The 23,931-nt window shown below is 40.0% G+C and overlaps 1 protein-coding gene across 4 annotated transcripts in view; it reads left to right on the forward strand.

The window, feature by feature from the left end:
- The window catches only part of Smg6 (SMG6 nonsense mediated mRNA decay factor), a 231,748-nt gene that overhangs the window by 5,695 nt on the left and 202,122 nt on the right, over positions 1-23,931 (forward strand). For all 4 annotated transcript variants that reach the window (XM_057774024.1, XM_057774026.1, XM_057774027.1 and 1 more), the window contains exons 3-8: positions 16-208; positions 762-872; positions 4,805-4,911; positions 5,164-5,242; positions 11,171-11,281; positions 11,628-11,840. In XM_057774024.1, coding sequence (XP_057630007.1) covers positions 16-208; positions 762-872; positions 4,805-4,911; positions 5,164-5,242; positions 11,171-11,281; positions 11,628-11,840 — 814 coding nt within the window. The remainder of the gene's footprint in view (positions 1-15; positions 209-761; positions 873-4,804; positions 4,912-5,163; positions 5,243-11,170; positions 11,282-11,627; positions 11,841-23,931) is intronic.

Consider the following 23,931-nt stretch of genomic DNA (forward strand, 5'->3'; position numbering starts at 1 on the left):
TGTATTTTATTCCAGAACTGAACTTCTGCAGCTGTATGAGCGCTGTATTCTATTAGATATTGAATTCTCTGACAATCAGAATGTAGATCAGATCCTGTGGAAGAATGCTTTCTATCAGGTGATTGAGAAATTCAGGCAGCTTCTCAAGGATCCAAATATTGAGAACCCAGACCAGATTCGGAACAGACTCTTGGAGCTCTTGGATGAGGTAAACTTTATTATTATTATTATTATTGCTGTTACTATTATCATTATTTTGATCCACAGGATAAAGTCGGCAGCATCTTTTAGTTTGTTTGTTTTTTCTACCTGAGATGTTTTAGAGCAAAATATTGCGAGAACTCTTATATCTTTTTCTTGCATTTAGACCTAGTCTACCTGTATTACTTTTTTGCCCAGTGCTGGGGATTGAACCCAGGACCTCATGAATGTTAGGCAAGAGTTTTACTACTGAGCTATATCTCCGGTCCTGGAGTTAATTTTGAGCTTAAGGCTTTCTGAATGAGAAAGGGAGGGGGGAAAAACTAAGAGATGAAAGGAGGAGGGAGGGGTAAACAGATCATATCTTTAAAACACGGGATGCTTATACTATAAACTGGTGTGCTTACTTATGACCTCTAATTGCTTATTATATATAACTCCTCTTCTATAGAACTGGACTTTGACAGAACTGTGGAAGGGTCATTTGCCCCAGGATCTGGTAAATAGATTGGAAAAAAAAAAACTGATTCAGATAGTTCTTTTTTTTTTTTTCTTTATAGGGTAGTGACTTCTTTGATAGTTTGCTTCAGAAACTACAGGTTACTTATAAGTTCAAACTGGAGGACTACATGGACGGGCTTGCCATTCGAAGCAAGCCTTTACGAAAGACAGTAAGTCAGTTTTTTTCTCTAGTTTAAATTTGTTCATCTAGGCCTGGTGCAGCGGTGCACACCTTTAATCCCATTAGTGAGGAGGCAGAGCCAGTTCTCTGATTTTAAGGACAGTCTGGTCTTCATAGTGAGTTCCAGGCCATCCAGGACTATGTAGAGAGACCCTTCTCAAACAAACAAACAAAAATTTATTCATCAATTTAGTAAACATTTATCTAGTACTGGTTAAGGCCTAGGCAGTGTGCTGGGTTTTGAGTATATCATGGTGAAAGATACAGTATAGTAAGGAAACAAATGAAACTATCATAAGTGAGGGATTGTAGCATATGCCAGTAATCCAGAATCAGGAATTCAAGGCTAGCTTTGCCACATATTGAGTTCCAAGGAAGTCTGAGCTATATCAAATTATTTCAAATACAAAAAACAGACAGACAAATTGTAATGTCATAAACACTATGATGAATTTCACACTTGAAATCCTAACACTTGGGAAAATGAAGCCAGGAGGATTGTCATGAGTTCGAGGGAAGTCTGGGTTACATAGTAAGTTGTAGGACAATCTGAACTACAAAGTGAGGTCATGTCTCAAAACAAGAATCCTGGAGAGATGACTCTTTTTTAAGAGCATTTGTTGCTTTTGCAGAAGACCTGGGTTTGGTTCCTAATATCCACATGACTGCTCACAACCATCCATAACTCCAGTTCCAGGGGATCCAATGCCTTCTTTAGACTTCTGCAGGTACCAGGCTTTCAAGTGATGCACATAAATACATGCAGACAAAACACTTAGATAAATTTTTTTTATTAGATTTATTTATTTATTAAGCATACAATGTGCTGTTGACATGTATGCGTACATGTCAGAAGAGGGCACCAGATCATTATAGATGGTTGTGAACCACCATGTGGTTGCTGGGAACTGGTCCTCTGGAAGATTGGCCAGTGCTTTTAACCTCTGAGCCATCTCTCCAGCCCCAAATTTTTAAAAGGTAAAAAATAAAAAGCAATTGAATAATTCATAACATCAACCTTGGGTTTCTACATGCACATACACACACATATCTAAAATGTACACATCACACAGAACAAAATGGAAAACAAAGCACAAAAAGGAAAAGACCATAAGAATAAGAGTACGAAATAGTAAAGGGACATAGAGGGACTTAATTGAACTTAGGCTTAGTGGACTCCAGGAAGGCTTTTCAGAGACATTTAACAATGATTCGGAAGGTGAGAATTGGCCTAATGAATTACTAGGCAAGAACTATACCGCCAAGCTGTGTCTTGAAACATAAGTAGGAGTTTAAAGAGTGGGAGGAGTAGTTAGATGCAGGGCACAGTGAGCAAGAACCAGGTGTTGGGAAACTCTGAGAAGTTCCCAATATTGGTAATATGGAGTTAGGGTTATTTCAGTGGATAAAGTTAAGGGAAGTGGGAAATGATATATCATAAACCCTTAGATGCCATACTGAAGATTTGAACTTTAATGATAGGAACCATTGATTGCTTTTCAGCAAATGAGTAATAGATTTGTAGTTAAAAATCAATTATTTTTACAAATTTTTGTCTTTGGTAGGTGTAAAGCAAGGGTGTATGTAGGGAAGTGAGGTTAGAGGCATGGACTAAGATAAAGACAGATGTAGTGGAGGTGGAAATGAAAAGATAGGTTAGAAAGCCTAGACATGGTGGTTTGTACTTAGAATCCCAGTACTTGGGAGACTGAGGCAGCAATATTACATCAGCTTCAAAGCCAGTCAGTAGTACACAGTCAGACCCTGTCTCAAAACAAAAAAAGCTGGGGATGTAGCTCATTTGGCAGATTGCCTGCCTAGCATGCATGAAGTCCTGGGTTCTAGCTCCAGCATCACATAAACCCGTGTGCGTGCCTATAATCTCAGCACTTGGGAGAGGGAAACAAGGCGGAGTCTTTAGAAGTTCAATGTTATCCTTAGCTACATAGCAAGTTTGAGGCCTGACTGGGTTATATGAGACCCTATCTCTAAAACCAGAAAACAAAACAAAACAAACAAAAAGGAAATAGAAATAATTGCTAGCCCTTGTGGTGTGAAGGTTATGATTTGAGGTATGAGAAATCTAGGTTATTTCCCAGTTTATGGCCTAAGAGGAAATATCATAAAGGAAAAATGCGGTTTAGGATTTCACACACATACAAAATTTGAAAATGTTTATTGGAGTGAATGACCTTATCAGAAGTGTTTGTTTTTAAAATATTTATTTATTTATTAAATATCACTGGTGTTTTGTCTATATATATCTGTGTGAGAGTGTCAGATCCCCTAGAACTGGAGTTACAATTGTGAGCTGCCAGGTAGGTGCTGGGAATTGAACCTGGGTCCTCTGGGTGAGCAGCCTGAGCTCATAACTGCTGAGCCATCTCTCCAGCCCCAAGAGTTTTGTTTTGTAATCGTAATAGGAAAAGTTAATTATTGAGTGGAGTGTAAAAGAGCAACAGGCTGGGCAGTAGCTAAAGTACTGCCTGTAGCTACAAGTTATTTTTGTCGAGAGAATAGAAGCTAGATCATGTTGAGGGATGAGGCATAATGTAGATCATGCTTATAAGAATTATGTCTGGGAACTGGAAGAGGGTAGCTAGAAATTGAAGGTCAAGAGAAGCTTTGATTTAGACTTTATTTTTGGTTTTACTGAAACAGTTTGGTTAAATAACCCCAGCTAGCCTAGAACTTATAGAACTCATTGTATGTGCCCTCTGCCTTCCAAGTGCTAGGATTAAAGGGGTGTGCCCTAGCTGGTTGGTGATTGAGGTGGTGGTCCCAGCACCTGGGTGACTGAGGCAGGTGGAATCTCTTGAGTTCCAGGATAGCCAGGGCTGCAAACAAAGGCATGTGCCCTGTTCCAACTTTGGTTTTTGTTTTTTTTGGAGACAGAATCTCCTGGAACTTGCTCTATTGGAACTTGCTCTATAGACCAGGTTAACCTCAAACTCAGAGTTCTGCCTGCCTCTGTCTCCTGAGTGCTGGGATTAAAGGCATGCACCACCAGTGCCTGGTTTTAATTTAATTTAATTTAATTTTTTTTTAATGTTAGGGTATGTTACTGAATGTGGTGCTCACCACTTTGGCTGGACTGACTGTCTGGCAAGTCCCAGTAATCCTCTGGGTCTCTTCCCCCACAGTGCATGAGGCCAAGCAGCTTTTCTATGAGTGCTGGTGATCAAACTCAGGTCTTCATGCTTATGCAGCAAGTGCTTTACCTGTGCTCCAACTCTCCAGTTTCTAGAATATGTATTCTAAAATTTTGGTTTTAGATTTATTTATTTTGTGTGTATGAGTGTTTTGTCTGCATGTATGCCTTTGAACCATATGTGTGCCTGATATTCACTGAGGTCAGAAGAGGGCATCAGATTGCTTGGAACTAGAGATACAGATGGCAGTGAGCCACCATGTTGGTACTGGGAACTGTAAGAGCAACAAGTGCTTTTAACAACTGAGCTGTCTCTCCAGCCCAAATATGTATTACATATGTATTACATATTACATACAGATGAGGAAATCTATTTCCAGGCGTTCCAAAAGCTTCCTTGAGATCACCCAGATTGCTTGACTCTGTTTAAGAATGTATTTTTCCTGAGTTCGAGACCAGCCTGAGCTAGTTCCAGGACAGGCTCCAAAACCACAGAGAAACCCTGTCTCGAAAAACCAAAAAAAAAAAAAAGAATGTAATTTTCCATTTGTGTGGGACTCAGAGTACCACTCTCTCCACGACTGCTGTATTTTCTCAGTACATTTTGTATCATGTTGGTGATGGGTTTTTAATAGTCGAGATAAGTTGAAAACTTTTTTTTTGAGGACTTTTTTGAGGACTGTTTTACCTGTCATTTAGATTTCACTCATTTCTTCTGGTATTGAATTGTGTTTCTTGAGTACTCTACTAACTGGTTTTCTATTCTGTAGGTAAAATATGCTTTGATCAGTGCTCAACGCTGTATGATTTGCCAAGGAGATATCTCTAGGTATCGGGAGCAAGCCAATGATACAGCAAACTATGGGAAGGCACGCAGGTACTTTTTATCTCTTGACACATTATTTCTCTTCCCTGTGGTGGCATTAAGTGAATCATTAGAAGATATCCAGCTGTTTGAGCTGCCTCCCATATGGAATGTCCTTCAGTTGTCCTTAATTCCTTAATTAGTCCCTTTAATTGTGCTTTAACACTTGAGGGCTAGTTAATTTTCTAGTCTACAACCTAAGTAGAAGGTCTATGAGGATGGATTGGAAAAGAGTTAACATTTCATTCCGTTTTTCTATTTTAGTTGGTACCTGAAGGCCCAGCATATTGCTCCCAAGAATGGGCGCCCCTATAACCAGTTGGCTTTACTGGCAGTGTATACGGTGAGAAATCCTGTGGAAGGGGAACTGTTTTCTAGGCAGTTTCCTTTTCTTGAGTTAGAATTTTGTTTCACTGTATAGACCAGGCTTCAAATTTGTTATTTTTGTTTGTTTGTTTGTTTTGTTGAGACAAGTTTCTCTGTGTAGCCCTGGCCATCCTGGAACTCGCTTTGTAGACCAGTTTGGCCAGGTTAAACTCAGAATTCCACCTGCCTTTGCCTCCTGAGTGCTGGGACTAAAGGCGTGTGCCCCCATGTCCATCTCAAATTTGTCATCTTTTATTTAGCCTCCCAAGTGCTGAGATTACAGGCATGTTCCACCAAACCATGCACGAGTTTCTTATAATATTGATTAAATTTGTATTATTACCTTTATCTGTTTGTGAATGGTTTAGTATGTAAAGGTATGCATGTAGAGGTCAGAAGACAGTGTTGAGAGTTGCTTCTATCTTACCATGGAGGTCTCAGCGATGGAACTTAATGGACAGTCTTGGCAGCAAGCACTACACATACTGAGTCTTTTGCCAGCTTCTGAATTTATTTATTTGCCTCTTTTAAAAATATGGGATACAGGCCGGGCGGTGGTGGCGCACGCCTTTAATCCCAGCACTTGGGAGGCAGAGGCAGGCGGATCTCTGTGAGTTCAAGACCAGCCTGGTCTACAAGAGCTAGTTCCAGGACAGGCTCCAAAACCACAGAGAAACCCTGTCTCAAAAAAAAAAAAAAAAGAAAAATATGAGATACATTATCCTTGTACAGGGACCTGTTTTTTTTCTAATTTTAGTATATGTGCTACTGAAGTGAGTACTGGATTTATTTTACTTAGTAGCCCAGACTGGTTTTGAAGTTGCATTCTTCTCAGATACTGGGTTGAAAGGTATATACTATCATATCTAGCTTAATATACGGATTTATTTTTTATTTTCTTTTTTATGTGTATTAGTGTTTTTCCTGCCTGTTTGTATACTATGTGTGTGCAATGCCACCAGAAGAGAGTGGCATATCCTCTGGGATTTGAGTTACAAATTGTGGTAAACTATCATGTGGGTGCTGAGAATCAAAATGGGGGTTCTCTGCAAGAATAGCTGGTATTCTTTTTTTTGTTCTTTTTGACACAGGATTTCTCTGTGTAACAGTCTTGGCTGTCCTACTACTCTCTGTAGACCAGGCTGGTCTTGAACTCACTGAGATCCACCTGCCTCTGCCTCCCAAATGCTGGGATTAAAAGCCCATGCCACCACCACCCAGCAGTAGCTGGTATTCTTAATCTATGCGCAATCTCTAGCCCCTTAAGATACAGTTTTGATAGCATCAGCTCTTTGAGATTGATTTCTTCTGATCTGTGTAGCCCAAAGAATAGCTTCTTTAGACTTTCATCCTCAGACTCCTTTTGTTTTTCTTTTTTATGTTCATTTATTTATTTATTTGGGGTGTGTGTGTACGTGAGCGTGTGAGTGCCACTGAATATGAAGAGCAGGACAGTTTGAAGGAGTAGGTTCTTCTCTCCTACCATCATGTGGGTACTGGAGTTCAAACGAGGATCGTTAGGGATGGTGGCAGGTGTCTTTATCCATTGAGCTATCTCTCCAGACCCTGACTCCCTTACTTTGAGGTGAGTTGTCAGGGATCCCACCCTTGGTTCATACCTCTGCTTTACTGCATTTAATTTCCTAAAGGAGCCTTATTTTGCAGCTTGTTACTCTGCATCTTACCTTGTTTCCCTTTCCAGGAAGAAGACAAAACCCCTTTACTTCCTTCCCTCCCTTAAGGGCCTCACCCCGTCCCCAGCATTCAGATCTTGTTACTTTCCTCCAGATATTTTTTGGGTGACAGAGGCTCGTTGAATAACTCTGGCTGGCCTGGAACTCAATTTGTAGACCTGTTTGACTTCAAACTCAGAGTCTGTCTGCCTCTGCTTCTCAGTGCTGGGATTAAAGGATGAGCCACTATGTCTTGCTTCCCTAGATCTCTCTTTTTTTTTTTTTTTTTTTCCGGTTTTTCGAGACAGGGTTTCTCTGTGGTTTTGGAGCCTGTCCTGGAACTAGCTCTTGTAGACCAGGCTGGTCTCGAACTCACAGAGATCCGCCTGCCTCTGCCTCCCAAGTGCTGGGATTAAAGGCGTGCGCCACCACCGCCCGGCCCTAGATCTCTTGATACTCCTAATTTTTCATCTAAAGTGGATATTTAGCGAACACACAGTAAGCACTTTGTCACACACCTCTCTAAATTTTACCAGCTGCCATTGAATATAGTTCTAATAAAGAGAAATGGACTTCGGGAGCTCAGAAGATTCCAGGCAGGAAGCTGCAGGGAGAAGAAAAGATGTGGGGAGGTCAGTGGTAGGTACTAAGATATCAAGGATAAGAAGCTAATGGGTTTATCAGTGAAGAGAAAAGTCAGTCTCTCTCCTTCCTCCTGTCCCTGTTCTTTCTTCCTCCCCCTTCTTTCTACTTAATTTTTTTTTTTTTTTTTTGACGATATTTTTGCTGTATTGCTCAGGCTACCAATCCTTGCCAAAGCCTCTCAAGTGCTGGAACTGTAAGCCAAGTACCACTGTACCAGGCTCTTGTTCTTGTTTTTTGTTTTTTCCCCCTAATATGAGACATGGTTTCATATAGTCCAGGGCTTGAACTTGCCTTATAACTGAGGATGACATTAAATCTGATCTTTTGCCTCTACTTCCCCAGTGCTGTGATTACAGGAATGTGTTTGCATGCCAGTTTTTATCTGGTGCTAGAGATCAAACCCAGGGCTTAATTAATGTATGATAAATAGACAAACTATTAGCAGAACCATGGATACACAGAGAAACCTTGTCTCAAAAACAAAAAAAAAGCATCTTTTAGGGAAAAACAAACAAAACCAAAAACTTATTCTCATTCCTTATAATTTTTGGTTTTTTTTTTTAATTGTTGTTTGTGTATGTGTGGTTCATTTTGTTAGTGTAATCGAGTGATTGCATGTATGTAGAGAACAATTTAAGAGAGTCTTTTTTCTCCCATCTTGTTAGATTCCTCCCATCCCACTGTAGATTTAGATCTGTATGCCACTACAAAGAGCTTTTTTGTTTGTTTTTCAAGACAGGATTTCTCCGCGTAACAGCCCTAGCAGGCTGACCTTGAATTTACAAAGATCCGCCTACTGCCTCCCTGAGTGTTAGGTTTTAAGGCGTTAAAACTTTTCAACATTTCTGTCTTTTCCAATCAATCATTCAAAATTCATTTGAGGTATTGAGAACATGCTTGTGTATAGTGCTTTTCAAGGCACTGTAAGTGATAAAATACCTGGTTTAGTTTCTTGCCTAAAGCAAACTTCATTAATTGTTAGATACACAGTTATTTTGTGTTAAGTTTAAACAAACTGCAAATTAAGATACATATGGCAGAGGGGCAGGAGATGTGGCCTAGAGCAGTGGTCTTCAATCTTCCTAATGCTGCAGCCCTTTAATACAGTTCCTCATGTTGTGGTGACCTCCAGCCATAAAATTATTTCTTTTTGACTTCATAACTGTAATTTTTTACTGTTAAGAATTGTAACTATCTGATATGTCGGATATCTGATTATGAGACCCCTGTGAAAGGGTCATTTATCCCCAAAGGGATCGCAGTTCACAGGCTGAGAACTGCCAGTCTGATGGTTGAGATTTTGCTGCTCTTGCAGATTAGGTTTGGTTCTCAACACCTATATCTGGTGGTTTATAACCTGTTGTCACTCTAGTTCCAGAGATTCTGATGCCCTCTTCTGCCCTTTGCTGTTACTGCACTCATGTGTACATTACCCCTCTACAGTACATGTATGTATACATAATTAAAAGAAATAAAATAGAAATAATAAATATGGCCCAGTGATTGCTTATTTTTGAGACAAGATTTTTTTTTTCAAGACGAGTTTCTGTGTAGTACTGACTGTCCTAGGACTTGCTCTGTAGACTAGGCTAGCCTCGAACTCACAAAGATTCACCTCCCTCCCTCCCTGAGTGCTGTGATTAAAGATGTGTGCCACTACCGCCTGAACAATTCTTCTGGTCTTTTCAAGTAGGCAGATCTGGGCCACTACTTTCAGCCACAGTTGTAAATACTGATTTCAAGTATTATCTCAGTTTTAAAAATGTTTAAATATGAAAAATAGAATCAGTAAAATAGCTTCAAGTGAAGTGAGTTGGTATAGGCAGAGATTAGTATGGATTGGGGTGATATTAAAAATAGCTGCTGAATATAATGCAGATGTTATACTAACTATATGAATTATGGAAGTTAATATTTATTAGAATCACACGTGCAAATATTAGCATTTTACAAATAAGGAAATATCTAATAAATGTGGGACCGAATTCAAACTCGGGCATTTGACCTTAAAACCTGGGCCAATAACTATGTTAGATAAATATTAGATAAAAGTTTTGAAGAATGTGTAAATGCTAAGAATGAAGGTTTTTTCTTTTTTCTTGTTTTAACATGTTTTGAGATATTAATGGGGAATGGTGAAAATGCATATGAAGTAGAAGAGACACTAAAATAGTCTGATATTCTCCTTTGTGCTTTCGTTGTTGTCAACCTTTTATCTCCTCCTGCCATCTTCCCCTCCCTCCTGCTGCCTTTTCTATGAAGTTTGGTCTGGTTATGTTGCTAGACTGGCCTTGAACACTGGGCTCAAGCAGTCTTCCTGTTTCTGCATCCAGAGTGGCTGGAATTATAGGTTCATGCTGCTGTCTGTGTTCAATTTCCTTTACTCTTTTGTTGCTGTTGTTTTTTGTTTGAGGCATGTTCTATCTACAAAGCTCTGACTGTCCTGAAATTGACTGTGTAGATGATGCTGGCCTCAACTCACAGAGATCCACTTGCCTCTGTTGGGATTAAAAGCATGTGTCATCATGCCTGGCAGCTTCCTTTATTCTTTTCCCTATTGGTTATAAAGTAGGCATAAAGTGTTAATTTGCTGAGTTTATTCAATAATGTCAACATATCTGTTGATTTTAAAAACTGTAGACAACTGACCTCATTAAGTACAGCTAAGCTCAATGCATGTGATTATCATAATATAACATCATAGGTAATCATTTCCGTCTCTAAATTTATCATGTGTATATATGTATATGTAATTTTGTTTTGTTTGAGACAGGGTTTCTCTGTGCAGCCCTAGGTCTGTCCTGGGACTCTGTAGTCCAAGCTGGCCCTGAACTCACAGAGATCCACCTGCCTCTGCCTCCCGAGTGCCAGAATTAAAGGCACATGCCACCACCGCCTGGCTGCTGTCTTTATTTTAAGGGATTTCTTTGTTCATTTTTCTCCCATATGAATATTTGGTTCTTAGAGTGCCTCTGCATATAAGATAAAGTATCATGCTGGCTAATAAAACTTTTCTGATGTACCTACCTTGGCTTTTCAAATGTATTACATTCTGATATTCTTATGGAATTCCTTATAGTTGGAGGGACAGGTCAGGAGAGATTACTGGGTTTCATGAATCAGCTGTGGTATACTGGTGTCAGAAAGAAAGCTGAGCTGGACGAAGTGGTACAAGAGGCTAAGACAGGAGGATCACAAGTTCAAGGCCTGCTTAAATTATAGAAGTTCAAAGTCAGAGTGGGTAACTTAGTGAGACTCTGCCTCAAAATAAATTTTTGAAAAAGGTTGGTGCTATTGTTCAGTGTTAGGCTATATGCCTCACATATACAAGTCTCTAAGTTCAATCACCAGTATTTGTGTTGTTTTGTTTTTTTGAGACAGGATTTCGTTGTATAGTCCTGGCTGTCCCTGGAACTTGCTCTATAGTGCAGGCTGGACTCAAACTCATAGAGATGCACCTGCGTTTGCCTCAGTGCTGGGATCAAAAGGCGTGTGCCAACACCACTCAGCAATCGCCAGTATTTTTTTTTTTTAAAGGAAGAAAAAAGAAGGTCAATTGACCAAGTATCTCTGGCTTCTTTCCACAGAGGAGGAAGCTTGATGCTGTATATTATTATATGCGCAGTTTAGCAGCCAGCAACCCTATCCTGACTGCCAAAGAGAGTCTCATGAGTTTATTTGAAGAGACTAAACGAAAGGTGAGTAAGAATGCAGGCATACCTATTCCTTCTTAGAGGAATGTCTTTCCTGCTGTGCCTAAGTGTTTAAGGAGATGACTAAAAGATATCTTCACATACTTTCATGGAGCTTCACTGATGACTTTTTCAGTCAGCTCCTGTAAAATAGATCTTCAGGAGAGCTTGCTGGGCCTTCTGAGTGTTCCTTTCCACAGCATCTTGTGATGTCTATAAGGCAACACAGATAATACTTTGTCACTTTGGTACTGTTGCAGAGTCTTTTAGCTTTTATAGGCAACAAACACCTGACAGCGGGCTTTCTTATTAGCTGACAAGGAGATTCTGAGCTTGTGTGTTTGTTGTACAGGCTGAACAGATGGAAAAGAAACAGCATGAGGAATTTGAACTGAGTCCTGATCAGTGGCGTAAAGGAAAGAAGTCTACTTTCCGGCATGTTGGGGATGACACTACTCGCCTGGAGATCTGGATTCATCCATCCCATTCTCGGTCCTCCCAAGGCACTGAGTCTGGGAAGGATTCTGAGCAGGAGAATGGTCTGGGCACCCTGAGTCCCAGTGATGTAAGTTCCTAAGAATGATGTAGTGAGCCAGACTAGCTCAGTAAGTCTGGCTCTCCCAGGTCATAGAATTCTGTATACGTTGGAGCCGAGGCACAGACATCTATCTATCTATCTATCTATCTATCTATCTATCTATCTATCTATCTATCTATCTATCTCTATCTATCTATCTATCTATCTATCTATCTATCTATCTATCTATCTATCTATCTATCTATCTATCTATCTATCTATCTATCTAGTTTTTGTTTTCCGAGACAGTTTCTCTGTAACTTTGGAGCCTGTCCTGGAACTAGCTCTTGTAGACCAGGCTGTCCTCGAACTCACAGAGATCCGCCAACCTCTGCTTCCCGAGTGCTGGGATTAAAGGCATGCGCCACCACTGCCCGGCTGTATCTATTTATTTAAAGAAGAAGGATCTCATGCTGTATATTAAACTGGCCTGAAATTCACTATGTAGCCCAGACTGGTCTCTGTGACAATCCTCCTATGTCGGTCTCTCAAATGCTGGGTATATAGGGGTAAGCCACCATGCCCTTGTGTTCTGGAGAATACTACCTACCAACTCTAGGTTCCCTAATGCCTCCTAGGATTTCACAGGTCCCTTTGCCTTTAGCATGTGCTTCCCTTACTTACCACTATGTGGCACTGTAGAATTTAGTAAATGTAGAATTAGAAATTATTTTTGTTGTTTTGAGTTAAGCATCACCAATATGTATGAAGATTCGCTGAGATTTTGTACTTAATGTTTCCTTCTTGATTGGCCTTCTATTTAAAATATGAACTAAAGCATCATGGGTAGAGTGGCTAGTCTGTTTTGTGATGAACCATTTATTATTTATTTTTCTGCTTTTTTATATCATGCATGAATGTTTTGCTTGCAGAATGTATATGTACTACATGAGAGTCTGGTGCCCGAGGAGGATAAAAGATGGGGTCGGATTCTCTGGACTTGGAATTAAAGAGATTTTTGAGCCATTGTGGGTGCTGGGAACTGAACCTCTGTAAGTGCAACCAATGCTCTTAACCAATGAGGTTGTCTTGCCTTCCCCAAGCCTTTTATGAAGTAACCTCTTATGGCTTAGAGTATACCTGGCACTAATGATACAAAAAATAGCAATATCCCCTTGTTTTCCCTCCCTCCCTCCCTCCCTCCCTCCCTCCCTCCCTCCCTCCCTCCCTCCCTCCCTCCCTCCCTCTCTCCCTCCCTTCCTTCCTTTCGTTTTTCAAGACAGAGTTTCTCTTTGTAGCCTTGGCCTTCCTGGAACTCCCTCTGTAGATCAGGCTGGCCTCGAACTTACAGAGACCCACTTGCCTCTGCCTCCTAGGTACTGGAATTAAAGGTGTGTGCCACCACCACTGTGCTATCCCCTTGTTTTTCATTTTAGGTATAATGAACTTTGTTTGGGGATGTATACCTGCTTTTCTGGGAGCACAGTAGTCATTGGTCAGTTGAAGTGTGAAGAATGCCTAGAAGATAGCTAGAAGAGGAGGGAAAGGAGAATGATAAAGTATCCTAGAAAAATAAACTATGTGAAGATTACTGAGGTTAGGGAGAAAGAACATGAAGAAAAATGCAGGAGTCTGGTTCATTGCTCAGTGAGAGAAATTTAAGTTAGTTATAGGATTTGAGCCAGTAAATGATTTCAGAGATGGAAAGATATAAATCCAAAGGGCTTAATTAGAAATGGGTAGCTCAGGCCGGGCGGTGGTGGCGCACGCCTTTAATCCCAGCACTTGGGAGACAGAGGCAGGCGGATCTCTGTGAGTTCAAGACCAGCCTGGTCTACAAGAGCTAGTTCCAGGACAGGCTCCAAAACCACAGAGAAACCCTGTCTCGAAAAAACCAAAAAAAAAAAAAAAAAAAAAAAAAAAAGAAAAGAAAAGCAAGAAATGGGTAGCTCAGAGAGAAGAAGGAGTCAAGAGTGACACCTAGGTTTCTTGTATAGAAACTGAGGGGTTAGTGCCAGGTAACCACACCTATAAGCCTTGTACCTGGAGGCTGAGCAGGATGATTTCCACAAATTTATCTTGAGTTACATAGTAAGTTCTAGGCTAGCCTGATTTTCAGTGTTAGGCCCTCTCAAAAAACACTTATAACAAAACTCTGCAATACCATTTCTCTAAACAAAACCTATACTGAGGTAGACTATAATGATAGACCAGGTTTTAAGACAGTGATAATGAGTTTAATTTTAGACCTACTACTTTTGTCATTCTGTGGGACATCAAAGTAGATACTCAGATGGTAACAGGTGACTGAAGATAAGGAGAGTGGTTTGGACCAGAGTATTTCTTCTTTTGGGGCTAGAGATGGGACCCAGAATTGTGTGCTTGTTAGGCAAACACTTTCCATTATTGAACTATATTCCTAGCCCCAGAAAAGACTGGTTTTTTTGTTTTGTTGTTTTTCGAGACAGGGTTTCTCTATAGCTTTGGAGTCTGTCCTGGAACTAGGTTTGTAGACCACACTGGCCTTGAATTCACAGAGGTCCACCTGCCTCTGCCTCCCAAGTGCTGGGATTAAAGGCGTGCACCACCACCACCACTCAATGAGAAGACTATTTTTGAAGGCATCTTGCTACATATATAATAATGATAAAGTGAAAGCTGACTCATTTGCTCCAGCATAAGAACAGAATGACAATTGGCATAATGCCTGGAGCCAAACCTTTTGTGTGTGTGTGTGTTTGATTTTGTTTTTCGAGACAGGGTGTCTCTATAGCTTCGGAGCCTATCCTGAACTAGCTCTTGTAGACCAGGCTATTTTTGAACTCACAGAAATCCACCTGCTTGGTGGCTGGAGAGATGGCTCAGAGGAATAGAACACTGGCTGCTCTTCCAGAGGTCCTGAGTTCAATTCCCAGCAACCACATGGTGGCTTAACAACCATCTGTAATAAGATCTGGTGTCCTCTTCTGTACTGCAGGATACATGAAGGGAGAAACCTATGTATATAATAAATAAAAATCTTTTAAAAAAAAAAAAGAAAAAGAAATCCGCCTGCTTCTGCCTCCTGAGTGCTGGGATTAAAGGTGTGTGCTACCACCGCCCAACTGGAGCCAATCTTGTAACCTGAATTTAAGTCCTGATACCCACATTGTGAAAGGAGAGAACTGACTTATACTAGTTGTCCTATGACCTCCACATATGTGTCATGGTGCACACACAAATACACGCAAAATAAATACAATGTAGAAAGATTTTAAAAACAGAATAAAGGCTGAGGAGATGATTTAGTGGTCAAATCACTTGCTGTACAGATGTTAGGACTAGAGTTGGAATTTACATAATTCAGGTAAATAGCAGGTGCACATGTCAGCCCAACTGCAATTCCCACCTTGGAAGAGAGAATCTTGAGAAATCCAGAGCAGCTAACAAGACTAGTTATATTGACTAGCTCTGGGTTTGATTTGAGAGATCTGCTTTATTGAAAAGGTAAAAGAACAATTGAAGATGATTCTGGACAGCAACATCAGTCCTCCATATGAACATACACCCACATGCAAGCATACATATACATACACACACATGTAAAAATGGATAAAGGAAAAAGAACAGGATGATAAAGAAATTGAAACTGAGAAAGAAGATCCATCCTTGTTAGTCTGAGGAGGAAACAAGATCTGGAGGATAGGTGAAGGCATTAGCTGGGCAGGGGGGCAAAGAATCCTTCTTATAACTATGGAGAGGGGGGTACATTTGTACCTGGGGATACAGGTAAACATGCAGCGTTTGTAGGTGCACACAAGGAAGGGCCTTTCTGTTTATTCTTGAAGTTGGAAACATGAGTTTCTAATAAGAACTGGTTAAAAATGGTGGAATAGGAGAATGTCTCAGGTTTTGTTGTTTTTCTTGTTTGAGATGGTCTCCTGTATCCCAAATTGGCCTTGAACTCACTATTTAGCTAGAATGACCTTGAACTCTTGACCTTTCTGCTTTCGCCTCCCAAGTACAACAGCATATCTTGTTTTATTGTTTTTGAAACAGCACTTTATACTGTAGCCCACTGACCTCTAATTTATGCAATCCCCCTGCCTCTGTCTTTTGGGTCCTAGATTACAGGTATGAGCTACAGTGTACAAGTCTTATGGGTTTAATTTAAAATTTCCATTTATCTTCCTGTTAGCTTTCAGTACTTTAGCTGTATTGTGTATGTCTTGGAAAGTAGTAATTGATAAACGGAACTTCCAACTTCCTATGTATCATGGTGTACATGGGGCTCCCTATTAATGTGCATTCTAGCAATACATTTTCATTCCTGCTGTTAGAATCCCTCACTGCTGCTTTTGCTGTTTTGGATATTACAGCCCAAACTGAAAGCCTTTTAAAACTAACAACTATACTGTCTTTCTGGATAGGACTATGCTATTTAATTTTTTATTTTATTTATTAATGTGTGTTTATATGTGTCTGTGCCTGATATATGTGGTCCACATGTTATGACCCTCAAGTGGCTGTCAGGACAAATTTATGGAGTCAGTTCTTTCCTTTCACCCACCCTTTGGTGGGTTCCAGGGATCAAACTGAGGTGGTCAGGCTTGCACAGCAAGTGTTTTTGCTTGGTGAGCCACCCCACCAGCTCTCAGGTGTTTTTTGTTTTTGTTTGTTTGTTTGTTTTTTTAAATGAAAGCAAAAGACACTTTGAGAAAAGAGTATGTGACTTTCTTTGATATTGGCCACACAGTTGGGAATGGCCACACAGTTGGGAAGCATTTCTTTTTATTTATTTATTTATTTATTTATTTATTTATTTATTTATTTAAGTTTTTTAATGGTTTATTTAGCTTTATTTTATGTGCATTGGTGTGAAGGTGTCAGATCCCCTGGAACTGGATTTTCAGGCAGTTGTGAGCTGCCATGTGGGCGCTGGGATTTGAACCTGAGTCCTCAGGAAGAGCAGTCAGTGCTCTTAACCGCTGAGCCATTTCTCCAACCCCCTGGGGGGTATTTCTTATATAGATGAAGCTAATCTTTTGTAGAACTCTTTTTCATTAGATGTAGTGACTGGATATAGAGCTCAGTGGTAGAATGCTTTCCAGTATGCACAGTCATCAACTTAGAGCTCCGTTCCACCAGCAAAAAAAAAAAAATTGTGCAACTCTGGTTTTACAATATATGTCTCAGGTAATACATTTTTAGTAGGTGAGCTGTCACTGATTCTAGTAGTTTATTAATTTTTTTGTACTCGTGTGAGATGTATTATGTGTATGTATGTGTGTATGCTTGCTCTTGTGTTGTGCATGTGTGCACACGCGCACACTTGAGTGCACCTAAGGAGGTCTCAGGTGTCTGTAGCACACTCTACCTTGTTCCATAGGCACGGTCTCTTGCTGAACCTGGAGCTCATGGTACTCGTTGAGACCGATGGCTAATAGACTCCAGGGAGTCTCCTATCTCTGCCCCCTCAGTGCTAGGAGTCTAGGCATGTCTGGGATTACACCTGACTTTTACATGGTTTTCATACTTGCACAGCAAGTGCTTTTAATCACTGAGCCATTTTTTCTGACCATTTTTAATTTTTTTCACTTATTAAGAGTGTGTGCACATGTGCCATGTTTCATGTGTGGTCAGAAGAGAACCTGTGGGAGTGAATTCTCCCCTTTAACCATGTAAGGCCTGGGACTGAAGTCTGGGTGTCAGGCTTGGTGACAAGCAAGCTTTTTACCCACTGAATCATCTCACTTGTCCTAATTTTATTTAGTTTTTATGTGTGTACACTCATGCCATGGTTAGCCTGTGGAAGTCATAGGTCAGATTCTAAGAATTGATCTTCTACTTCTACTTTGTTGAGGTAGTCTCTCTCTTTTTTTTTTTTTTTTCTGCCACGGCACAGTACACTGTAGGCAAATGTGTCCCTCAAGCTTCCAGGCATTTCTTCTACCTCTGTATCCTTTCTCACTGTATTAGTGCTGGGTTTGCAGAAGTACACCACTACTAGGCTTGCTTTTATTTTATGTTTATTTATTTATGTGTGTGCATTTGTAAACACCAGGTCAGAGAGCAACCTGCATGAGTCAGTTCTCTTCTTTTACTATGTATGTTCCAGGGATTTAACTCATGTTGGCAGGCTTGGCAGCAGGCAGCTGTATCCACTGAACCATTTTGCCAGCCCAGCATTGAACTTCTGATCCTCATGTTTCTACCTCCCAAGTACTGGTATTACCGGCTGTAGGTGTGGGCTACCCCATCCGATTTTTAAATAGTGCTTGGGATCATACTTGGAGTCTCATATATTCTAGGCTAGCATTCTCTCAAGCCATGCTCTTAGCCTTTTGGTTTTGTTTTTAGTGAGTGTCATAGCTCAGGCTGTCCTCAAACTCCTATGTAGCTGAGGATGATCCTGAACTCCTTTACTCCCTGAGTTGCTGATATTATAAATATACATCACCATGCCCATCTCTCTGTTAATTATGTTAATGGTGTGTGTGTGTGTGTGTGTGTGTGTATGTGGTTAGGTGTGTTGTTGGGATTTAGCCCAGGGCCTTGAGCATGATAGAGAAATAATTCTGCTGCTGAGGTACATTCCCAGGCCCAATCATTTTAATTATTCAAATACATAAAAATATTCCAAAGTAAAAATTCCAGATAATTGTGGTATATATAGAGGAAAATGTGACAATTTGTTCTCTAAACTACTTATGTAGCTATTTTGTGTTTTTAACCTATATATCATCATGAGTGAAAATTCTCTAATTAAAAAATACATCTTTTAGTTTTGGATTTTCATTCTAGACTTTTAGCACTTTTGATGAGCAAGCCTGCATTTTTGAAGCCGTTTTATCCACTTTAGATAAAGTGTTTGTCTCACTCTCAGGCCCCAGTCAGCTTCTGAGGTGTTTTATTTTTTCCTTTCTTGCAGTAGGTTCCAAAATCTCAGCTTGCTTTTTCTGCTCATTGTATCACATAGCTTCATAATTAAATATTGAGTATAGAGATAGTAAAACAACTAACGCTGATTTCTAACCTTAGAAACACTAGTCATGGGGAAGACAGAAACGTAAATTTTGTCAGGTGGTATACAGTGGTATTTCTCTCAGAGATGAGCCACATGCACAATGATGGTCCTTCAGTAGTACCCATTTCCTAAGGTCTGCCTTCTGGTTCCTACCTAGTGAGGTTGCTGTCTTAGTTGTGTAAGACTCTGTAATGTTCGTACAGTGATGAAGGTGCCTAAAAGTGCTTTTCTTAGAATATATGCTCACATTTAACAGTCTTGACTGTGTATGATTACAGGGCAATGTGGCAAGTATTATGACAAAGGTAAGCCTGAGAGGTCGCAGGACCATGCAGTCAGTGCCCCTAATCTGGGCATGCTTCGAGAGGTTAAAGTGCAACATTGGGGGCATTTCTATGCTGCAGTGAGAGCTTGAGAGCATGGGCATAGGGAACTTCAGTACTTACCAGTATGGCTGGAAATCCGATGTAAGAGGAGTTTTTCCCAGAGATGCAGCTATCTTTTACCGCTTCCTTTCTTTCCTACGCTGAGTCAGTACAAAGTACTGCTTAATCTGTCTTGACTTCTGCCTTCTCACTGCTGCTACCTATTCCACACTGCCATCGTGCATTGTCTCCCCACACTTCTAATCCTTCTCAGAATTGATTTATTTCATTATTATTTTTATTTTATTTTATTTTTTGAGACAAGGTCTCTCTGTGTAGCCCTGACTGTTATGGAACTCACTTTGTAGACCAAGCTGGCTTGGCACTCACAGAGATTTTTCCATTGTCTTCCTTCTGAGTGCTGGAATCAAAAGCATGAACCATCATGTAGATCTTACTTTTTAACATGTACCCCTAAATGAGCTTCCAAAAATACTTTAAATTTTTTCCAGATACACATTTCTGGTAATTGTATTTTCTTCTTGAAAGTCTGTGTGCATGTGGAAGCCAGAGTTTACACTGGGTGTTCTTCACTTACTCTCCACCACCTATTTATTTATTTATTTATTTATTTATTTATTTATTTATTTATTTATTTTGAGGCGGGGGGAGACAAGAGTCTTTCACTGAACTTGGTGCTCACCTACCTGATCAGCTAGTCTGGCCAGTCAGTGAGTCTTTACTTTCCTGATACTGGGGTTATAGGCATGTGTCACTGTTCCCAGCTTTTATATAGGCTCAGGGGATCCAGACTCAAGTCCTCATGCTTACATGGTAGGCATTTTACCTACTGAGCCATTTCCATAGCTTGTCTTTGAAGTCTTTAGTTTGTCTTAAGAATTAAGATAGGCCAGGCGGTGGTGGCATGCACGCCTTTAATCCCAGCACTCAGGAGGTACAGGCAGGCAAGGCGTATCTCTGTGAGTCCTTGGCCAGCCTGATCTACAAGAGCTAGTTCCAGAACAGGCTTCAAAGCTACAGAGAAACCCTGAAAAAAAAAAAAAAATTAGAAGGCAGTTTTATAGACACTTACCAAAACATCAGTAGCTTCTCCATTAGGGCCTATCAACTCCTTAGCCAGAGACTTTTGAATGGGTTCATAATGCCATATGTACATTCCCTTCTGTGGAGAAAATGATGGATTGTCATCTTCCTAAAAGATTTGTCAACTGCTTCACTAGCAGACTCATTTGGTAGTGTAGCACAAAGATTCTACTGCTGAGTTATAGTGTTGATGACAGCTCTCCTTCAGCAACCTGCATGCCACCTTCTGGTACTGAATGCCACCAGCATGTTTGTAGGTTTTGTTTCTTTGAAGATAAATAGGTATATGCATCTGTGTGAGCATGTGCAGGCCAGTAGTTACCAAATTTCTCTGGAATTGGTGTTACAAGTAGTTGTGGTTTAACTGAAGTGTGTGCCATGATCTGAACTTAGGACGTCTGAAAGAACAGCAAATGCTCTAAACTTCTGAGCCATTTCTCCGGTCTTGTAGTATTTGATTTTTAAAAAAATATTTGTATTGGAGAAGTTATGTTAATTCATCATTTCTAAATCAAATAAAAGTGCATGCATAGTTTGTAGTGAGAGTCACTTACATTTCTACCTCCATAGCACTGTGAAATATTTGGTAGATATAACTTTAGACATTTTTTTAATAGTCTATAGGTTGTTCATGTAAACACGTACTTTCAGAACTATGAAATAGCACTTTGTGCGTGCGTGCGTGTGTGTGTGTGTGTATGTATGTATGTGTGTGTGTGTTTGCTTGTGATACTGTCCGTTGAACCCTGGGCATCATGTGTCATGTATGATAGGCATTGCTATCTCCCTAGTCATGAAATATATAACAAAATTAATTTATAATACTCTGCAATTTGCTTTTTTAAATTATCAGTTGGACATGTGGTAAGTTTACTGTAATGTAACACATATATTCTCAGTGTGCTTTTTCTTTCATCATGTGTCCTTAATATGGCTATATGTCTTTTTTTTTTTTTTTTTTTTTTTTGGTTTTTCGAGACAGGGTTTCTCTGTAGCTTTGGTGCCTGTCCCGGAACTAGCTCTTGTAGACCAGGCTGGCCTCGAACTCCCAGAGATCCGCCTGCCTCTGCCTCCCGGGTGCTGGGATTAAAGGCGTGCGCCACCACCGCCTGGCCGGCTATATGTCTTATTACAAATCTTTATGTCATGTATTTTCTCCTTATTTTTCGAGACAATATATCTCTGTATCCATGGGCTGTCCTAGAACTTGAATTGTAGACCAGACTGACTTTGAGTTCACATAGATGTGCCTTCTCTGCCTCCCTAATGATGGAATTAAATTCTTAAACCATCATGCCCCACTATATGTCATGTATTTAACTTATGTAACATTTTTTTGTACATTACTTTTATATTAGCTGTTCAATTTTGAGTATTAGCAGCCCTACTAGAATATCCTCTTTTAAACCATTCCTAGAGTTTCTGTCATAAGTGACTAGAATTCGGGCACATGAACAAACAGAAAATTTAATTTAATATGGTTATTAGTAATGATAATAATGTCCTACCCAGTTCTGAATCTGCTTGGTGTGGGCTTTGGATCTTTCTTCTCTGAATGGTTGTAAGAGGATTATCTTGTGAGTTCCTGGTTTTAAGACTTGAAATGTGATCTGGATTGAACATCCAGCTTGTGCGTGTGTGTGTGGGGTACTGCCAGCGCAAGTGGCATTGGATTGAACATCCAGCTTGGGAGGACTGCTAACACAAGTGGTATCCTATTGAGATTCCCACTTAGAACCCCCCTGCTGAAAAAGCTGCTCAGAGTTACTGTTGAAAGCGTTCTGGGCATTCATGGTGGCTTTTCCTTAGCTATGTTTCAGACTACAGGGGTACTTACTCTGAACAGTGGATTGTTGCTGTCAATGAATTAATCAAAGATATTAAATTACAGCACCAGGAATAATTCTCACACTTAATAGCAAAGATCTGTGATGAAACTGCTAAGGATTAAAGAAACAGCCCTTTTCAGATTTATTTATTTAAATTTCTTCTTCTTCTTCTTCTTCTTCTTCTTCTTCTTCTTCTTCTTCTTCTTCTTCTTTTTTTTTTTTTTAAGTTTTTTGAAACAGGATTTCTCTGTGTAGCTTTTAGTGCTCTTGTAGGCCAGGCTGTCCTCGAACTTACAGAGATCCGCCTTCCTCTGCCTCCCGAGTGCTGGGATTAAAGGCGTGCACCACCACTGCCACCCAGCAATATTTTTTATGTGTATGAGTATTTTGCCTATAAGTATGTGTATGAGCACCACTTATATTTCCAGTGCCTGAGGAAATCAGAAGATCCTCTGGTACTGGAGTTACAGACAGTTGTGACCCACCTTGTAGGTGCTAGGAATTGAACCCAATTCCTCTCCAAGAACAAGAGCTTTTAACCACTGAGTTGACAATCCAGTCCCACTTTTTGAAGCATCTGATTTCTCTGTTTTTAGAATCCTGTATAGAACATAGTATTTGTCTGTCTGCTAGGGAAGGAAGAATAAGAGGAGCCAAGAGGGTTTGTCCCTGAAAGTTAAATGATCCTGTTCTCCTGAACCATCTGCCCTGCCATTCTCAGCTTTTTCTTACATGTGAAAAAGCTGGGCCTGTCTTTACATAAACAGAAATGTTATTGAACATTTAGATATGCTGCCATCAGCCTCTGCCCTCCTTTGGGGTTCAGTCTGCACTGGACCTTGGCAGCTTCTCATATCTTTGATCTGGTCCTATTTTAAACTTTTATATCTTTTAAATTTTTTTTATTTTATTGATATTTATTGAGCTCTACATTTTTCTCTGCTCCCCTCCCTGCCTTTCCCCTCCCTACTTCAATTCTCCCCCAAGGTCCCCATGTTCCCAGTTTACTCAGGAGATCTTGTCTTTTTCTACTTTCTACTTCCCATGTAGATTAGATCTATGTAAGTCTCTCTTAGTGTCCGCATTGTTGTCTAAGTTCTCTGGGATTGTGGTTTGTGGGATGGTTTTCTTTGCTTTATGTTTAAAAACTACCTATGAGTGAGTACATGTGAAAATTGTCTTTCTGTGTCTGGGTTACCTCACTCAATTTGATGTTTTCTAGCTCCATCCATTTTCCTGCAAAATTCAAGCTGTCATTATTTTTTTCTGCTGGGTAGTACTCCATTGTGTAAATGTACCACATTTTTCTTATCCATTCTTTGATCGAGGGGCATTTAGGTTGTTTCCAGGTTCTGGCTATGACAAACAAAGCTGCTATGAACATAGTTGAGCACATGTCCTTGTGGTACGATTGAGCATCCTTTGGATAGATACCCAAAAGTGGTATTACTGGGTTTTGAGGAAGGTTGTTTTCTAATTTTCTGAGAAATTGCCACACTGACATCCAAAGGGGTTGGACCAGCTTGCATTCCTACCAGCAATGCAGAAGTGTTCCCTTTTCCCCACAACCTCTCCAGCATAAGTTGTCATCAGTGTTTTTGATCTTGGCCATTCTTACAGGTGTAAGATGGAATCTCAGAGTTGTTTTGATTTTCATTTCTCTTATGACTAAGGATGTTGAACATTTCCTTAAGTGTCTTTCAGGAAATGTTCAACTTTTTTTATCTTATTTCACCTTGTGTTCCTTCTTGCTTTTTTAGGTCACAACATTATTTAGTTTATTTATTTGTATAATATCTTTTCCAAAACTTGTTATGGTCTGGAAAATGTATTGC

The sequence above is a fragment of the Chionomys nivalis genome, chromosome 7 (genome assembly GCF_950005125.1).
Source record: "Chionomys nivalis chromosome 7, mChiNiv1.1, whole genome shotgun sequence".
Lineage (NCBI taxonomy): Eukaryota > Metazoa > Chordata > Mammalia > Rodentia > Cricetidae > Chionomys > Chionomys nivalis.